The sequence below is a fragment of the Crocodylus siamensis genome, chromosome 9, assembly GCF_052110815.1.
Source record: "Crocodylus siamensis isolate JL-2025a chromosome 9, ASM5211081v1, whole genome shotgun sequence".
Taxonomy (NCBI): domain Eukaryota; kingdom Metazoa; phylum Chordata; order Crocodylia; family Crocodylidae; genus Crocodylus; species Crocodylus siamensis.
In genome coordinates this window covers 41,128,648-41,145,929 of record NC_143403.1, presented here as the reverse complement: position 1 = coordinate 41,145,929, position 17,282 = coordinate 41,128,648, and the positions used below count along the sequence as shown (strand labels likewise).

At 49.5% G+C, this 17,282-nt stretch overlaps 1 protein-coding gene across 3 annotated transcripts in view; it reads right to left on the bottom strand.

Moving 5' to 3' along the window:
- ACD (ACD shelterin complex subunit and telomerase recruitment factor) overlaps positions 1-7,574 on the bottom strand; it is a 31,249-nt gene extending 23,675 nt beyond the window's left edge. For all 3 annotated transcript variants that reach the window (XM_090062617.1, XM_090062618.1, XM_090062619.1), the window contains exons 1-3: positions 7,435-7,574; positions 4,550-4,673; positions 1,374-1,498 (exon numbers count right to left, since the gene is read on the bottom strand). In XM_090062617.1, the coding sequence (XP_089918743.1) occupies positions 1,374-1,498; positions 4,550-4,673; positions 7,435-7,484 (299 nt within the window). In that variant the 5' untranslated portion in view covers positions 7,485-7,574. The remainder of the gene's footprint in view (positions 1-1,373; positions 1,499-4,549; positions 4,674-7,434) is intronic.
- Positions 7,575-17,282: the final 9,708 nt, after the last annotated feature.

Genomic DNA, 17,282 nt, shown 5'->3' with positions numbered 1-17,282 from the left:
ACCCATGACCTGGTGAGTGAAGGGGGCAGAGAGAGCTCTAATTTTTCATGATAAAAAACCCAAATCAAACACCAAAATTTATAGGTATTTTAAATTATTTTATTACAGTGTCTGAGGCACAGGCAGGCTTCCAAACTGCTTAAAATTGTAAATATATCAATAAAATGTCATGTTCAACTGAGATCTATATCTATCTACCTATCTAGATCAATAGATATATTAGTGGCATTTAATTTTAATTGCAGAAAAACATGGATTTGGGGTTTTTTAATCACAGTATTTGGGATTTTTTTTCCAGTTAAAAAATATCAGAGATTTTGCAATTTTTAAACTGCAGAAACGAATTGGAAGTTATAGTGAAATGCAAGTGGAATGAGTCAAAAGTGTGCTACTGCAAAAAAAATAAAATAATAATAATGGCTAATAGCACACTAGGAGGTGTTAACAGAAGTGTGGTATGCAAGTCTTGGGAAGCAATTTTTCCTCTATTCAGCATCAGTGAGGCCTAACTTTGATATTGTGTCTGTTTGGGGACCACATTTCAAGGAAGATGTGAACAAAATGGAAAGAATTCAGAGAAGACCAAAAGTGATTAGAGGTCTAGAAAACACAATATATAAGGAAAAGCTGAAAAAACACTCAGGATTATTTAGGCGGAAGAAGAGAAAACTGAAGGGCAGTTTGATATCAGCCTTCAAAAACAAAAACAGGATTGTTAGAAAGAGAATGGTATTCAAATGTTCTCTGTGTCCACAGGAGACAGAACAACAAGCAATGGGTTCAGATGGTAACAAAAGCGATTTAGGTTAGGTATTAATAAGAACTCCCTCATTTTGTGGATGCCATATTCTAGAAAAGATTTCTGAGACAGATTTCTGGTGACCTTTGTCTCTGCAGTTTAAATGCAGGTTAGATCAATATTCCACTTAGACAGTGACGAACCTCCCTTGAGATGCAGTTGATTTAGATGATCTTAAGGTCCTTCCAACCCTGGTTTTCTACTATTCTTCCAGATGCAGTAGTTTTCATTTCTAGGGGACAGAGGCAGTGTTTAAAGCATTCTGCTACAGATCCAGAGGTAAAAGATTGAGCCTTGCCCTGGACTTGTGCCAAAAAGTTGCCTCCAGTGACCCCATCTATAAATGGGTATCTGGTCATTTGGGCTGGGGAGTAAAAGGTAGATTAATATGATGGTAACCATGTCACTCCCTTGTGTGCAGTCAGCTACAGGAACTAATATGCCTTAATCATGCTAGCTCACTGGATCATCTTCTGGACCCAACTCAACTTTAAATGAGATCTGTTCTAAGCCTACCTGACAGCCACAGCAAGCAGTTTTCCCAACCTGTGTTGACAGTGGAGATAGAACCCACCTTTCTATGTTCTGCACAGCTTCCATGGTTATGATCACCCGGATGTAGAAGGACCCATCTGAGACATGCAGAACAGCAGCTGTGCACTCCTCATCTTGGTCTGCAGCTGCTGAGTCGCTCAAAACCTACCAACAAGTTGGGAGGTCAAGAAAAAAACCTGAAACCTCCAAAATCCCCAAGAACTGGAGATCACAACCTGTCATCAGACTTACAGGGCTCTATTACAAGCACCTGATCATTCACTCGGAAGACAGGGAGTTAGACTCCCCACAAGATCATAGGGGACCACATGCCCATGCCTGCCTGTGAGGAAATCACAGTTAGGCTGCCTCCTAAGGCTAGGGGGGACAGCAAATCTAGACTGTTAGGGTCACGTGAGGTTCATGGAGATGCTCCTTTCTTCTAGGTGGCAGTGGGAACAGTAACAAGATCATTCTAGGGCAGGGGTGTTAGAACTGGTGTAGGACTGATACACAGACTGGATGAACAGCATAAGGCTGGCTCTGAAAGCTGGGCTGGACCCAGAGATCCTCCCAAATGCTGGCTCCAGTGCACGTGACATCCGCTCCGGCCAGTTCAAAACATAAGCTACATGCGGTGCCCACTTTGACCACTCTAGGACCAACACTACTTGCAGCTCTCATCCCAGAACGGTTGGAGTGAGCACCATATGTAGCATGAATCCTGGGCCCTATGAGTGGGGCCATTCTAGTATATGCCATGTGGGTCAACTAAGAGACCCAGGGACAGCATCAGGGGCTGGATAAGGGGGCTCTCATTCATCTTCTTGGCTCTACACTTTCTTTCACCTTGGTCTTTTGTTTCTCTCATGTTCCTCTCTGCTTGCAGGTCCCTAAGACGCATGGAAACTTCCCAGCCAAGGCAGCACAAACCAAGTGAACCTGTGCTAAAAAGCATCTTTCAGACCTGGATACCATTCTCATCTTCCCTTTCTAATCTAGGCTATAACCCACTCACCATAACTGAATCACAGGACTGGGACTTCAAAGACAATTTATTCCAACCCCTTGCATATAGGCAACATTCACTTTTTCTAAATCATCCTAGACAGATGCCTGCCTCAGATGGAACTGAAGAAGTCCATCATCATGACCCTCCCCACCCCACAATGCAGCAGACTATGCAAAGTTTAGATTATTCAGTCAGGAGGGGATTCATAAGGGGTGCAGCGACACAGTCCTGCCCTCTTCTGCCTGTGTGCTACATCTGCAGGGAGCTCTCTGACCTCACTGGCATGTCAATGGCAGCCTGTGCCAGAGCACTGCAGGTGCCATGAGCTCTGACCAACACAGGGTTGCCCAGAATCCCTAGTTTCAAGTACTGCTGCTGTTCACTCTTCCTCACCCTCCTCCTTACCCCCACCCAAACACAGTGACTTCAGCAGCATAGGAGGACAGAAAGAGGGGGATGAGCAGTAGCAGTGACACTCAGTCCCTGGGCTCTGGAGCTTCATGAAAGCAGGGGCTGAGTATTGCTGCTGCCATTTGTTCCCTATCTTTTGCCCTGTCACTGAGTTTAACATGTTGCAGGGATCTGTTTCTTTCTGAGCTCCCTAATGAAGAGCTCTTACACATCACTGGCATCATAAGCAAACTACTCTTTCCCTTCTTTTACTGTAAAAATCAGTCATTCACAATATGTGTCCACAGAGCTGCCTTGCTGTCCTGCCAGCTTTGTCCCAGCAGGCTGCAAATCCTTCAGTGTAGGGACCTTTGTCTATTCTGTGCCTGGGAAGCACCTCAGACCTTTGGGATACCTAATAAAACGCCACAGAGTTGGGTAAAAACCAGAGAAGAGAGGGAGAAAGCAGCACAGCTGACATCAGGCAAGTCACCCTCCCCAGCCCTCTGCAATATGGGTAGCTGTGGTTGAATTCAATTTTAATTTTTTTTATAATTTTGACAGATAATACTGATGTTTATTTTTAAGCATTTATTTAGATTTTTTTAATCAATTTAACTTTTCAAAACTGCATGAAATTACGCATATGGGGGTAGACACTTTATTAATGACAGTGTGCTATTATTATAGTACAGTTTAACCAACTGCTGTAACAAACGTAACTACTGCAGGATGGCTGACAGCTGAGCGGCAGAACCACCGTCAGTCCCAGCTCCGCTCGCCTGTAGCTCCCTCGTCCGCTTTGTCACTTTCTCTTCCTTTGTTTCCAGTCCCCTTAAGTTTCTGGGAATTGCAGTCCAAATTATAGCCAGCACAATTCTGTACAACTGCTTCCCCTGTCATCATACTCCATCAGCCATCATTTCTCTTATGGCCCTGTCTATAATTTTGATTATTAATAATGGAAATATTCTTGTCAGTCTGTGGGTGTGAGGTGAAACTGACATTTATCAACATTTACTGATAAAAACTGAATGCTGCCAAACCCAACTGTGGAAAAGGACTGCCTTGCCAAGCTCTCCAGTGACCCCTGCCAACTGCTAGAAGGGTTCAGGGAGGAGGAAGCTGCTGTGATTCAGAATGAAATAGGGATCTCAAACATCTTGCCAACACAATCAAATAGGGCACAAGGGAAAAAAAACCCATCAGGGCCAGAAATGAGAAAAAGAAACAACACACTCTCTCTCTCTCTCTGGGAAGAGAAAAGCAAATCCTGGTGGAAGAGAAAGCTAGAGCCACATAAGGGGCATTTAAGAAAGAAAGGGAGCATTGGAAATTTGTGAGACCCATCTTTTAATGCAGCAGTGGCAACCAGCATCACAGGCAGCCTCTGGGTATAGCACAGAGCAGATCAGAGAGAGAGCAGGGAACACAGCAATAGACAGAAAAGGTAGCAAGAAACAGAAGAGATCAGGTAGGGAGCATACGGCAAGAAACAGGAAGCAAAAGCAACAGATCAGGCAGGGAATGGGAAGAAATCAGGCAGGGGAAGGGGATTGAAACAGCATGCCTTACAAAAAGGCTGGCTCTTACTTCTTTGATGGATCTTAATTACCCCTTCAACCCCCACTGAGATGCTGAGTTTTCCACCCACAATAGTAACCTGCCCGAGTCACTGACAAGCAGAGCAGGCTGAGGCCTGGAGAAATGTTACATCCAGGATGGCAACCTGCAGCAGAGCTCCTTGTCTAGCAGGGCATGGGGAAAGTGCAAGCACCACACAGGAGGGGAAACAAGCTCCACAAGGCACCTACTTTCAGGACCTGCCCAGCCACAGGATTATCACTGACTTCCAGCTCTTCATATTTCAACAAGAGCTTCAAAATCCAAGGCTGAAGAACACAGGCTTTAGAAACAGACAACTTCTTATCCTCTAACCTGAAAGAGAAGAGCCAGGATGTCAGATTGCAATGCTTGTAACAGGAGGATGCTAGTAACAACAGCTTTACAAGTCAAGTACAGAGACATGTGCCAAAGAGAAGAGAACTGGAGGCCACTGCATCAGCAAACAGCACTCACAAAGGAGTGGCCATTTGGAATGATGGAACTGGCACTTATACCAAACTGGATAAGGCCCATTAACCCCCACTACTGAGGTCCCAAACTGAGTACATCAGTTCTACCCTCCTCCTGACCATGGGACACCACTGCACAAAGAGATAGGTCAGTGGAGGCTTGTGCAACAATCCTGAAGTGCCCAGCATGTGAATCTGGTGAAGAGAGAAGCTGGACTCTGTTTCAACACAGAATCCACATGTTCTTCCTGGATCCCCTCCAGCATAAACCCCACAGATTTCATCCCACCCACTGTTTGCCCTTCCTTCAGTGGATTTCTCTGTCTGTTCTCTAGGCACCCCTTCCATTTTAAATCCAACACAAGGCAGCAGATGAGGCTGCCTCCCTCATCTTTCTTCCTCGTTAGGGGCCTGCATGCTGTTCCTTTGCGACTGCATGTTCTTAGGAGCACAGGCTATATCCCACGTATCTGTACAGCAAGTGGTACAATAGGTCTGGGCTGATGGAGGATGCTGGGCTGCAACATGCTCAGTAATAAAAATAATGGAGCCTACTTGTAGCTCAGGAAACAGAACCTGTCTCCAGCAGGAGTAGGGAGGTGCAGCCACTAGAAGACACTTTGGTTTTTACCTCCTTAGTTGCAGACAAACAACTACACCCTCCATCTGTATAACATGCCATGCTCTAAGGCAGCCACAACACAGAGAGTCAGAAGTGCAAGGGAAGTGACAGGAGATGCAGAGCTCCAAGCTGGTAGAACAGGGCAATCTAATCCATCACCAGTGTCTGATGCCACAAGCTGCAATGGCAAGGTGGAAAGGATTCTTCCCCACTTTCCCCCACAAGGCCTTCCCCTGTTCCCACCACCCCTAGAATCTCCACAAGCAGGCAGCCTTGCTCCGCCGTACCATGGAAGTAGAATAACCCCCTTCATTCACTTAACTAAAAGCCACCCATAGCACACCCTCTCTCCATACTGCACAGGGGAGTCCATATACGACAGATCCCAGCCATGCAAAGAGGTGGCCCCTGTTCAAATTCTTCATATGCAGAATCCCCTCTTGCAGGGATTCAGAGACATGTGAAAATGCAGCTGTTGCCATGCTGGCTTCCTGATACCTGGGGTCTCCTCCTAAAGGTTTGGGGATGAAAACATGGCTGACAAGAGATATGAGAGTTGCAGAGTGGCTTGGCTGGCTTCCAGTCCTCCAGGAAGGGGTCCCTGGGGAGTTAATGCCCTTCTCATCCCCAAATCCTTTTCTCTGAAAGCCCTCATAGGCTCTGCAGCCACAAATAGACTTCAACATCTAAACCAGTGGGGGCCAACCTTTCTGATTGCTACTCCAATCCCCTTTCCCTGCCTCTTCTGCTGCTTTGCTCTGCCCTGTGCTCCCTGCCCGACCTGTTTTCTGCTCCCTGCCCCCTCCCCAATCTACCACGTGGCATACAGAGGCTGCCAGTGCCACTTGTAGCAAATCGCATGGTGCAGAGCAGCAATTCTCAACCAGGATGCTGGGGCACCCTGAAGTACCAGCAAGATCCTTTCAAGACTAATGCAGCAAGTGTGAGGAAATAAGCAGATAAAGGCAGGCTCAGACTCTAGGCGGACTCTGCATAAACACCCGGCTACCGCTATACTATAGGGCCCTAGCCTTACCCTTAGCTCCCTGGGCTGAACCACACTCCCCACCCTGTGGGGCAGGAGCAGAAGCAGGGGTATGAAGCAGAAGCCAGAGGAGGGAAGGGAAGCCCACAGGCTCCAGCTGCTGTTGCAACTGGAACAATGGAGGGAGATGGTGGCTAGATAGGAGCCAGTGCGCCACAACTTAAACCCTTGCAGGCTGTACACAACCATGTACCTCAACAGCCCTGCAGGCAGGAAGGGTGTAGCAAGGGGTGGAACCCGTGCAACCATAATTTGGGTCCTGCCCCAACGTTGGGAGCCACTGCCCAAACCATTTCTGTTGCCCTCTGCTGGACTCTCTCCAATTTGTCCACGTCTTTTCTGTAGAGGGGGACACAAAACTGGACACAGTACTCCAGATGTGGCCTCACCAGTGCTGAATACAGGGGCAGAATCACTTCCCTCCACCTGCTGGTAACGTACACCTACCAGTGCAGCCCAGTGTGCTGTTAGCCTTCTGGGCAACAAGCGCACACTGCGCGCTCACATTCAGCTGCTTGCCCACTCTCAGCCCCAGGTCCTTTCCTGCAGAGGCAGTCAGCCCCAGCCCCTACCCCTGAATGGGACTGTCCCCTCCTAAGTGCAGGACTTTGCACTTGTCCTTGTTGAACCTCATGAGATTTTTTTAGCCCAATCCTCCAATTCGTCCAAATTTCTCCGAGTTAAGAGTAATGGTAAAACAACACATCACTATAATCATGACTACTAATAACAGCAGTAACAACAAGGATGCTGCGGAGGAGGAGGAGGAGGAGGAGGAAGTGGCAGCCGACGCGAATCCTTCAGCCACTTTCCAGCTCTCGATCTATGCAAGAACAAGCCGGCTGCGCTGCAGCCTCCCACCGCCGCGCTCCGCCAGCCGGGCTCTGCGCGCCGCTCGCCAGGGGGAGCGGGGAGGAGCGGCGGGTCCCCGGCGGCCCGGTCCCCGTCCCCCGGTACCTGCACGAGGCCACATGGCGCAGCCGGCGCAGAGCCACCCTGTCGCCCATGCCGCCGGCCCCGGGAGCGGCTCCCCGCCGCCGTGGCGATGGAGGCGGCGGCCAGGCCGCTGCGGCACAGGAAGGGGAAGCGGCGGGGCGGGGCGGGGCAGCCAGGCGCTCAGAGCGCGGAAGCCCCGCCCCGCCCCGCCCCGCCCCGCCCCGCGGCTCCCAGCGGCCGGGGCTGAGGCGGGGCCTGGGCTGCCAGCGGCGAAGGAGGCTCCCGCCGTGCTGCAGCTGAGCGCGCCCGCCCCGAGTGTCCCGCCGCAGGGAGGCAGGGCCCTGCTGGTCCGCGGCTCCAGTGCTAGGCTGCCAGCCCGCGCTTCACCTGACGGGAGCTCTCCAAGACTCCCCCTGCTTCCAGAGGCCCCCTGAAATCCCGCCCTGCTTCTTCCCTTAGCACGCTGGCTCGTGTCCCAGTCGGCACGCAGGGATAATGAGAGCTGCGTTCATGGAGAATTAGGGCTGGAAGGGACCAGAGGTCGTCTAGACCAGTGGTCTCCAAACTGTTTTGATCGCACGCCCCTGTCAGTAAAAAAATTTTGAGCATGTACCCCCAATATATGTATATTAATATAAATGTACATATAAATAGAAGTTCTAATATTTTCTTCCTGCACCCCAATGGATCATCTTGCGCACACCCTGGGGTGCGAACACCCCACTTTGGAGACCACTGGTCTAGACCAACCCATAATGTAACCTTTTAGTAGAACTCCCCTCAACCCTCACCTGCCCCAGGTAAAGCAGGGGGGCCATGGGGCAGCCAACATCCAGCTTCTGTAAAAGGTGAGTAAGCACTCACAAGTTTCCAGATATGGGACTATCCTCCCCACAAGTCCTGGTTGGGGAATGTCCTGACTTGTCACCTCTTTGACAGGCCTGACGCTTGCTGGTTGCAGTTGTGAGGCTCCTGGTGAGCTCAGCTTAGCTGCCTGGGATGCCAGCTTTAGGGTTGAAAACCCCTTTGTCAGGCTGAGGAAGTACCTGCAGTTGGTCCTGCAGGAGAAGAACATGTCCCTGCTGAGCTCATTCCCCTGCCAGGACGAACTTGGAGGTATGGGGTTGGGGCTATGGGGAAGGAGGAGGCCCCAGGTCCTGGGCATGACCACTAAAACTGCACCCTGCCAGGGTAAGGAGGCCTGGTGGGACTGCTGGTGGCACGGCAGCCCCATAATGCCAAGAACAATGATCCCCTGGTGAAAGGCGGGTAGGAGGTGCCATAACCTCCAGCTAATGCACGCACACACGCACAAAGTCCTGGCTGGGGAACGTCCTGACCTGTAACGTCTTTGACAGGCCTGACGCTTGCTGGTTGCAGTGCAGTTGTGAGGCTCCTGGTGAGCTCAGCTTAGCTTTAGGGTTGAAAACCCCTTTGTCAGGCTGAGAAAGTACCTGCAGTTGGTCCTGGATGGAAGGAATAGTAAAGAAGCCAGAGGCTGGCCTGGCCCACAATGCAGGCAAAAAAGCCAGTCAGTGAAAATGGAAATAGAGGCATCGGTGGGGGGGAGGGACAGGCTGGGGTGGGGGGTAGAGGGAAAGGGGGATGTAGCAGCGCAGGTAAAAGTGCAGAGGTGCCTGGGGTGGGAGATGTCCGGCAGGTTGCCGTGTGCCAGAACTCCACTGTCTACACTGAGTCCATGAGTTTCTGTACCTACTACCTAGGAGGCTGATGAAATGCAGTTCATAGACCCAGCTTTGAAAAGTGGTTTGCATTGTCATTTCTTCCCTCTCAGGATCAGGCCTGAGAGACTGGAGGCAAAGTATTTCTTTGGTGAGGAATGTGCCCCCACAGGTAGTTGGGTTTTGTTGTCTTTGATAGCTTCTGGTGTGCAGTTTGTGGGGGTACTGTTGGCAGGTTTTGTGTTTTAAGCTGTTGGAAGTTGGCTTCAGTGCTTGTGGTAAGTTTAGGTGTTTGTTTGAATGTACAAACCACAGGTATGGCTGGCCATTGACTTGCAGGGAGCTCATCCACCCTTTGACAGGTGGTGTTTTTAGTCCTGCTGGGTGTCCATGCACCCTCCTTACTAAGGCTAGCCCAGGTCGGGGCATCAGTTTAGTTGTCAACAACCCAATCATGAAACAGGTTGTACTGGTTTACATGATACCAGGCAGCAGACCAAGACAGGCTTGGAGTGTGGGACTTGCCAGTGGATGGGCAAGAGTGGGGACAAGAGAAAAGCTCCCCTGCAGGTCCTCCCTATCATTGATCAAGCCTTCCAAAGAGTGGGGATAGACATTGTGGGCTGTCTGAGGCATAAGACTTGTAGAGGGAAGAAATATATCCTAACTCTTGTGGATTTGATGACACAGTACCTGGAGGCAGTTGCCTTAGCCTCCATGGAGGTTCCTGTGGTCGCGGACACCCTGACAAAGATCTTTTTCCAGCTGGGTTTCCCCTCCAAGATCCTGACTGATGGGTGGGAACTTCCTGGGTGAGGTAGGGGAATGCCTGTGGAAGTCCTCTGGGGTTAAACACCTCGAGGCCACAGTCTATCGCCCACAGACTAATGGGCTAGTAGAGGGGTTTAATGGGACCTTGAAAGGTATGCTGAAGGCCTATGTGGACTCCAACCCCAATGGCTGGGATGAGAAGCTTCCACATGTGCTCTTTGCTTACTGAGGAGTCTACTGGGTTCTTGCCATTTCAGTTGATGTTTGGGAAGCAAGTTTGGGGTCCTCTCAATCTTGTGAGAGAGGAGTTGGAAGGGAAAATCTCCAAAGCATCAGTGGTAGAGTATGTGCTAGGCTTTCATGAGGAGCTGGTTGACATGATGATGGTGGTGTGAGACTCCCTGGCCCAGGCCCAGGACAAGCAGAGTGTCTGGTGTGATAAAGGGGCTCACTTGTGTACCTTTGAACCAGGGGATAAGGTTATGGAACAAGAGGAAATGATCCTGTGTGCTGACTGGGAAGGAGGGGCAGGGGTAGAGGAGTTCTGCCTGCCTGATCGTCTTCCCTCTCAGGACAAAGAGAAGCTGTGCACAGCTCTCCAAGACTTTGAATCAGTGTTCTCAAAAAAACCAGGTAGGACGGACCTGGCACTATACACTTTAGACTTGGGCAGCCGTCGCCCTATCCATTCAATGCCCTACCCAGCAGTGTTTCTTCTAAGGTTTAGCAATCCATGAGCAATCGTAGCTGGCAGTGTGTAGGTATCACAGTGTGCCCACCCCTCCCCACTCCTGCAGCAGCCTGTGGCTGGGTTGGGGTAGTTGGTGAGCAGCCTGGCTGTGAATTCCTGAGTGGGGAAAGGGACTGAGATGCTATTTGCTCCCAGCCGAGCTTGGCTGTTTGTTAACTGACTCAGTTTTACTTGAGGTTACCCTGGGAAGCTTCAGGCTATAAGAAGCATCCAGATCTATCCAAAGGGTTCTGGCAGATGGCACCGGATCTGGATGCTTTACCACGCCTTTGGGACTGTATGAGTTCACAGTCCTCCCTTTCGGTATGTGCAATTCTCCTGCCTCTTTTCAAAGACTGATTAATAACTTGCTACGAGATTTTGAGCAGTTTGTAGCGGCTTATATTGATGATATCGCCATCTTCAGCCAGATGTTTGACTCACGCCTGTTTCATCTACACACTGTGTTAGATAGGATCAAACAGGGCGGACTTACAGTGAAAGCAAAGAAATGACAGTTGGCATTGCCCAAAGTGGTGTATTTGGGACACCATGGGAGCAGAGGCACAATCGCTCCAATGTGGGATAAAATACAGGCCATTAGAGACTGGCCACACTCACAAACTAAGAAGCAGGTCAGAGCTTTCCTTAGACTGGCTGGTTACTACAGAAGGTTTGTCTCTGACTTTGGGGCAATAGCTACTCCCCTGCATAAGCTAATGAGAAAGGACAACCTTGATTGCGTAGTCTGGAAGCAGGAATGACAGCAAGCATTTAACACCTTGAAGGCTGCCCTGATCTGACAGACAATCTTAAGGGCACCAGAGTATGATAAGCCCTTCTGTGTGGCCACTGATGCCTCAGACACTGGACTTGAAGCTGTGCTTCTGCAGGAACATGAAGGGACACAACAACTGGTGGCTTACTTAGGCCGGAAGTTGATTCCCCGCAAATGAAACCTATTGTCTGTGCAGAAGGAGTGTTTGGCAATTGTCTGGGCACTGAACAAGCTGAGGCCCTAATTGTGGGGAAAGCAGTTCACTTTCCTATCAGACCATGCCCCACTTAAATGGCTGCAGACAATGCAGAACACCAATGCCAAGCTTCAAAGGTGAGCATGGCAGCTTCAGGAGTTCAACATGACAGTGGAACACGTAAAAGGAAGCCAGAATGTGGTGGTGGACTCGTTGTCCAGTAAAGACTCTGGGTAACAGACCAGAAAACACAGAACCACTCCAAAGCTCTCTGGCACTTGAAAACCCCAACTTCTCCTGGTGTTTTATGGGTATTGTTGCTATAGTTAGTCTTATGTGTTACATGGGTTTCTTTTTTGTATTAAAATGACCTTTCTAGATGAGCAACACCAGTGCCCACAGCCCTGTAAGGCCATGGGCACAGGCTTTTGAAATAAGGGGGGGAGGTGTAAAGAAATCCCCCTCTGTCTGTCCCTGGATTGGGACGACCCCCCTGGTTTCATTCTGGCTGCCTGGTTCAACCTGGTCACCTAGACATCCAGGCTATAAAAATTCCCAAAGGGAGGGGAGCTTCCTCTCACTCACTTCCTGCGGGGAGACATTTTGGGACACAGAAGCATGAACCTCTAGAGTGAGTCTCTCTCTTGGGATGAAACAGTGAGTATGCCTGAAAATTAGCTAGTAGATTAGAACTAAGTAACTTAGACACATATTAAAAGGGCCATTGAGCCCATATTTGAAAGACTCAATTGATTAGAACTTGCTCAAGGTGTTTTTTCTTAAAATGTCATTGTCTATCCCCCCACCCCACTCACCTCTTCACCCTGAACAATAAAGGGTTTCAGATTACAGCATTCCTGGTTGTGAATTCCTGAGGGGCAAAAAGGACTGAGATGCTTTTCGTTCCCAGCAAAACTCGGCCATTTATTAACTAACTCAGTTTTTCTTGAGATTACCCTGGGAAGCTTCAGGCTATAAGAAGCATCCAGAAATATTACCAGGGCCCAAAGCACTCCTAAGGCTTGAAGGGTGTGTGTACCCCAGGCTGCACAGAGCCCTAACAGAGACCAGTGCCCAGGTGGTGGCAGCGTTACCCCAGGCTTGTAGGTGTTCTCCAGGAAAGGGGATGGACGAACATAGGCTCCCCAGGGGAGACCCCCAACGTGTGGCTTTGGGCCTGGCACAGTGAGGTGGATGACTCAGTGCAGTAGCACCCCATACTGTGCATGCCTCACCTTCAGGGTCACTACCAGTCTCAGCTGGGGCCCTCTGTATGTGCCATCTCCAGCAGCAGCAGACCCAGGACTGGACCCAGCTGCTGGACTGGCTGGCCAACAAGGTGGAGGAGTGGCTGGTGGACCTGTGGGTCTGGCATGTGGAAGACACAATGCGTAAGTGGGAGAGGGTTGCGCATGAGCAAGACAAGAACCAGGTGGACTAGGGATTCTGGGACAAGCTTTTGGCCTTTGAAGAGAGGCCTCCATCATCCTCCTTGAGAGGATGGTGGAGGCACAGGAGCAGCAGGCCACCATGGTGGGCAGGGCAGTGGAGGCCATGGAGGAGGACCACTGGTGCTGGACACCATCTTGGCCCTGGCAGTCACCTTCATCCACCTGCTGCCTTCCCACTGGCCTTAGCCCTGCGTGCCGCCTCTCAGCCACTCACCACCCAGCCACAAGCTCCCAGTGGGCTTTGGCTGAGGTGCAGCAGTGCCTTCTGTGGCCAGGTCCCCTTGCCCCAGCACCTGCCCAGATCCTGTACCAGTTGGCTCCCTGCCTGGGCCCACCCCTGCTTCTCTCCCTGGCTCCAAGCACCCTGGAATAGAAGCTAACCACAGTGGGACCAGCACTGTGTGCAGTCCCTGCTGGCTCTGGCTCCAGGCTGCACACAGCAGCAGCTGCCCTCACCCCTGGGTGAGCCCCTCACCCACCAGCTTCACCACAGCAGCCTCACCCATGGCGGTGCAGCCAGAGGCCAGGTTTCTGGGAACCTGTCCCCAGGCTTCTCCATGTAGGTGCCCCCACCCCACTGTCCCCCACCCCAGAAAGGCACACAGAGCACTGTACATAGTTTGCACAGGGAAGAGGGCGCTTTATTGGTAGTGGGGCTCTGTGGGTCAGGGGGAGGGGCTCTGTGGTTCTGGAGGGAGACAGGGACAGGGTCTGTGGTTTAGGAGGGAGGGTGGGATGAGGTCTATGTTTGTGGAGGGGAATAAAGTGCTTTCCAGAAAACTGTCCTCAGTGAGCATGGTGCTGGGGGGGTGTTGGGCCAGGGTCCATGGCCGGCTGTCCAGGTGGACAACATCGTGGAGTGCAGGAGATGGTGGTATGCCAGTGCTCCTCACACCAAGTGCCTTGGCCCCCAATGCCAGGTGTGCAGCTTCCCCAGAGCTTCAATTGTGGAGGGCATTGCTTTTGCTGCCACTGCAGCTGGCGATCCCAGTGCCAGGAGTCCTCTGCCCACTGTGCCTCCTCCACCCAAGCTTCACAGAAGAGCTCCTCCCAGGCCTCACAGATGTTATGCAGCACACAACCTATGACAATGACACAGGGGATGTTAGCCTGTATGACCTCGAGGCGGGCAGTGATGGTGCATCAGTGTCCCTTCAGGCAGCTGAAGGTCTTTCCACCTGGTAGTGAGTATGTTTGTGTATCCTCTGCTGTATGTAGCTGCTTTTGTTAATATTGCCTCATTGAGAATATTCCAGTACACCAGTGTATTGTTTGGAGGAGCTTGCTTTGGCTTTTCTTATCTTTTCCAGATAAAATGAACCCCCCCAGAGACATCCTGGGTGTAACGTGTTTTGCTCTGCAACCTCAGCAATCATAACTCCATACATCACAACCTCTTAACTGCAGATCCAGAACTCCCTTTTCTGTAATCCTAGCTCTTCCATATTTCATTCTTTTTGTGCTACACACATATTTGCATGTACTCGAGGCAATCCTTTAATATACAAGTGTCTTCTTTTAAAAGAAGTAATAATAGTTAATATATTGTGTTATGTAGCAACACATAGAAAGGCACTCTGCAAATAACCTGCACCGGGCACCAAAATCCCTGGCTATAACTATGGCTGCCACTTCAAGCCACTGCTATACATTCTGCTCTCTGCAGTGACAGGAGAAAAGATGTCCTTCCTCTTTTTTATAGCAGCCCTTTAGATATTTGTAGACTACTTTCATATCCCCTTTTAATCATCTTTTCTACAAGCTGGACATGCCTACTTTCAACCTCATTTTTGTTACCTACTTCTGGACCCTCTAACTTCTCCACATTCTTTTTTTAAGATGTGGAGCTGAAAACGGTATGCGGTACTCTAGATGAGGCCTAATCAGTGCTGAGTAAAGAGGCACATCAACTTTCATGTCTTGCAACTAATATTTCTATTGATGCAGCCCAAAACCACATTCACCTTTCATGCAGTTGCATCACACTGCAAATTTATACTGAATCTCTGCGAACAAATTTACATTAAATCTGTAATCCACCAGGACTCCTAGATCCTTCTCCATAGTGCTGCCATCTAGCCAGTTTTTGCCCATTTTGTGTGTGTGTTTCTGCTGTCCTGTGGCCCGCCTGGCCCTTCCCTGGAGTTAAGCTTCTTTTTTTGGTCCTCTCCCCTCTCAGTTGCTTGCTCTATTGGTGGAGGGTTTTGTTCCTTGTCTCCTGTGGAACCTAGTTTAAAACCCACCATATAAGGTTGGCCAGACAATATCTAAAAATGGTTTCCAGTTTTAGTCAGATGGAGCCCATCTCTTGATAGCAATCCTCCTCCCCAAAAAAACCTGCCCATTTGCAAAGAATCCAAAGCCTTCATGTTAACAGTTCTCAGCCACACATTAACTTTTATGGGTACCTATGCACGTGCCAGATACCTACTCCAATGTCTGCTAATTAGCACATGTCAGAGCAGACTTGATTAACTGTGTGCTAATTAACATGTTCCACCAGGCTCTGTGTCACATATATTCAGCATCCCCATGCTTCAAAATGGTGGCAGGGGTGCTTTAACTAAAGCTTGTCAGAGTTTTAGTTAAAGTGCCAAGCTGCCATTTTGAAGTGTGGGACATTGAATATACATGATGCTGAAAGCCCTTTGATTAGAGCAGCTCTTAGAGCCTTTCTAATTAAAGTACCCCCTCACCCCCACCTCTATCCCAGAGTATGTGTAACAATGCCCTATGATGCAGTGGGGCAGCACTTCTTTATAGAAAAAAAGGATCACCTGTGACACATAGCTTATGTTTCTAGAGCATTTTCAAGAGAAGGCAATCATTGTGCCCCTGACTGAGGAAAAGGGACCTGTGTAAGCATGTAAGAAATGTCATGTATTCATACATGGGATGCCAGTATTAGCAGAGACTGATCACAAGGCTCTAATGACCACTGATTAAACAACTATATGATTTGCAACTGGACAGTCAACCTGGAAAATCCTTGGTAGAAGCTGACGGGCTTTTGATAGCATATGGCAGAACTGATATTAACAGCTGAGGCCACAGCACAGCCTACTAAACACATGCCTAGGCTTGACAGCAATGGTCATGGTCAACTGTTAGTTCTTAAAAGGATTTAGTTTTGAGGCACTTGAGTGATAGTTCTAGAAACCTTGAAACAGGAAAGGTTGAGCCAAATACACAAAAAAAACCCCATCTAGTCATAGGGCATGTGTTAATGTTAACCGCCTGAAAATTTTAACACAGGATTTTTTTGGTGCGGTGTGTTTTTGTTTGCATGACATGGTGGTCATGTCTGCACAAACAGCACTTTCAAGTGAGTTAAGTCTCGTGTGTCATCCCCCACAGATTTCAGTATGGGGAGTCAAATACCAATTTACCCCCTGTAATGTCTTTCCTAATGTATTACAGCAGGAGGTGCATGTAAACCACCAGACCACCCTGGTCCCCACCCCTGGACTCTCACTGGGCAGTCCTGATACTTACTGGGAATCTTCCCTGGGCACAGTCATGGTCACCCCCAAATCCTTGTCACATGCATCCACCTATGCTTGATCGGTCTGGTCTCTCTCCGTCAGTACGCAATCCCAAAGATCCCATCCCAATCCCAAAGTCAAGCCACGTGAATCCTCCCCTCCCATTCCTTTCCCCTCCCATCCCACCATGTTACAGATATATGTTTTTTTCTTTTATTTACTGTATCTGCTATGATAACTGCTATGATATCATAAAATGTTTAGGGTTTAAAGTAGTGGGTGGGTGGGTGTTTGTTGCTGCCTGGTTGATTGGCGATTGCTGTCAATGTTGGCGAGCCATCCTGGCTTCTCTTTTTTTCCCTGCTTTTTTTGGGACTACATTTCCCAGCATTCCTGAGCTCATTGATCTTCGTACAGTTTCCAATGGGGGCTCCCACTGGAACCCTCCCATTCCCTGCCCAGGTACACGGTCAGTTTGTTTGTGTAGTGCCATATACGGCGTCAGGTGTGTTGTGAATTGTTTTATAAATATTTTTAGAATGTTTTGAAAATGTGGGTTGCTGTTCGGCTTGGTCTCCCCCTCGCCTAGCTTGCCAAGATCTATAATAGTTAACCTTCTTACCCATGTGGGGGGTGCAGGGGGGTGCTCATTCAGATGTAAGTGGTGGTGCGTAATTCTCCCCTCCCCCAAACTACTCACAGTTTGAAAGCAGCAAAACCCCTATCCCAGTCCAGATTTCTTCCTCCTTCCTGACCGTCCTCCCCTCCACTCCCTG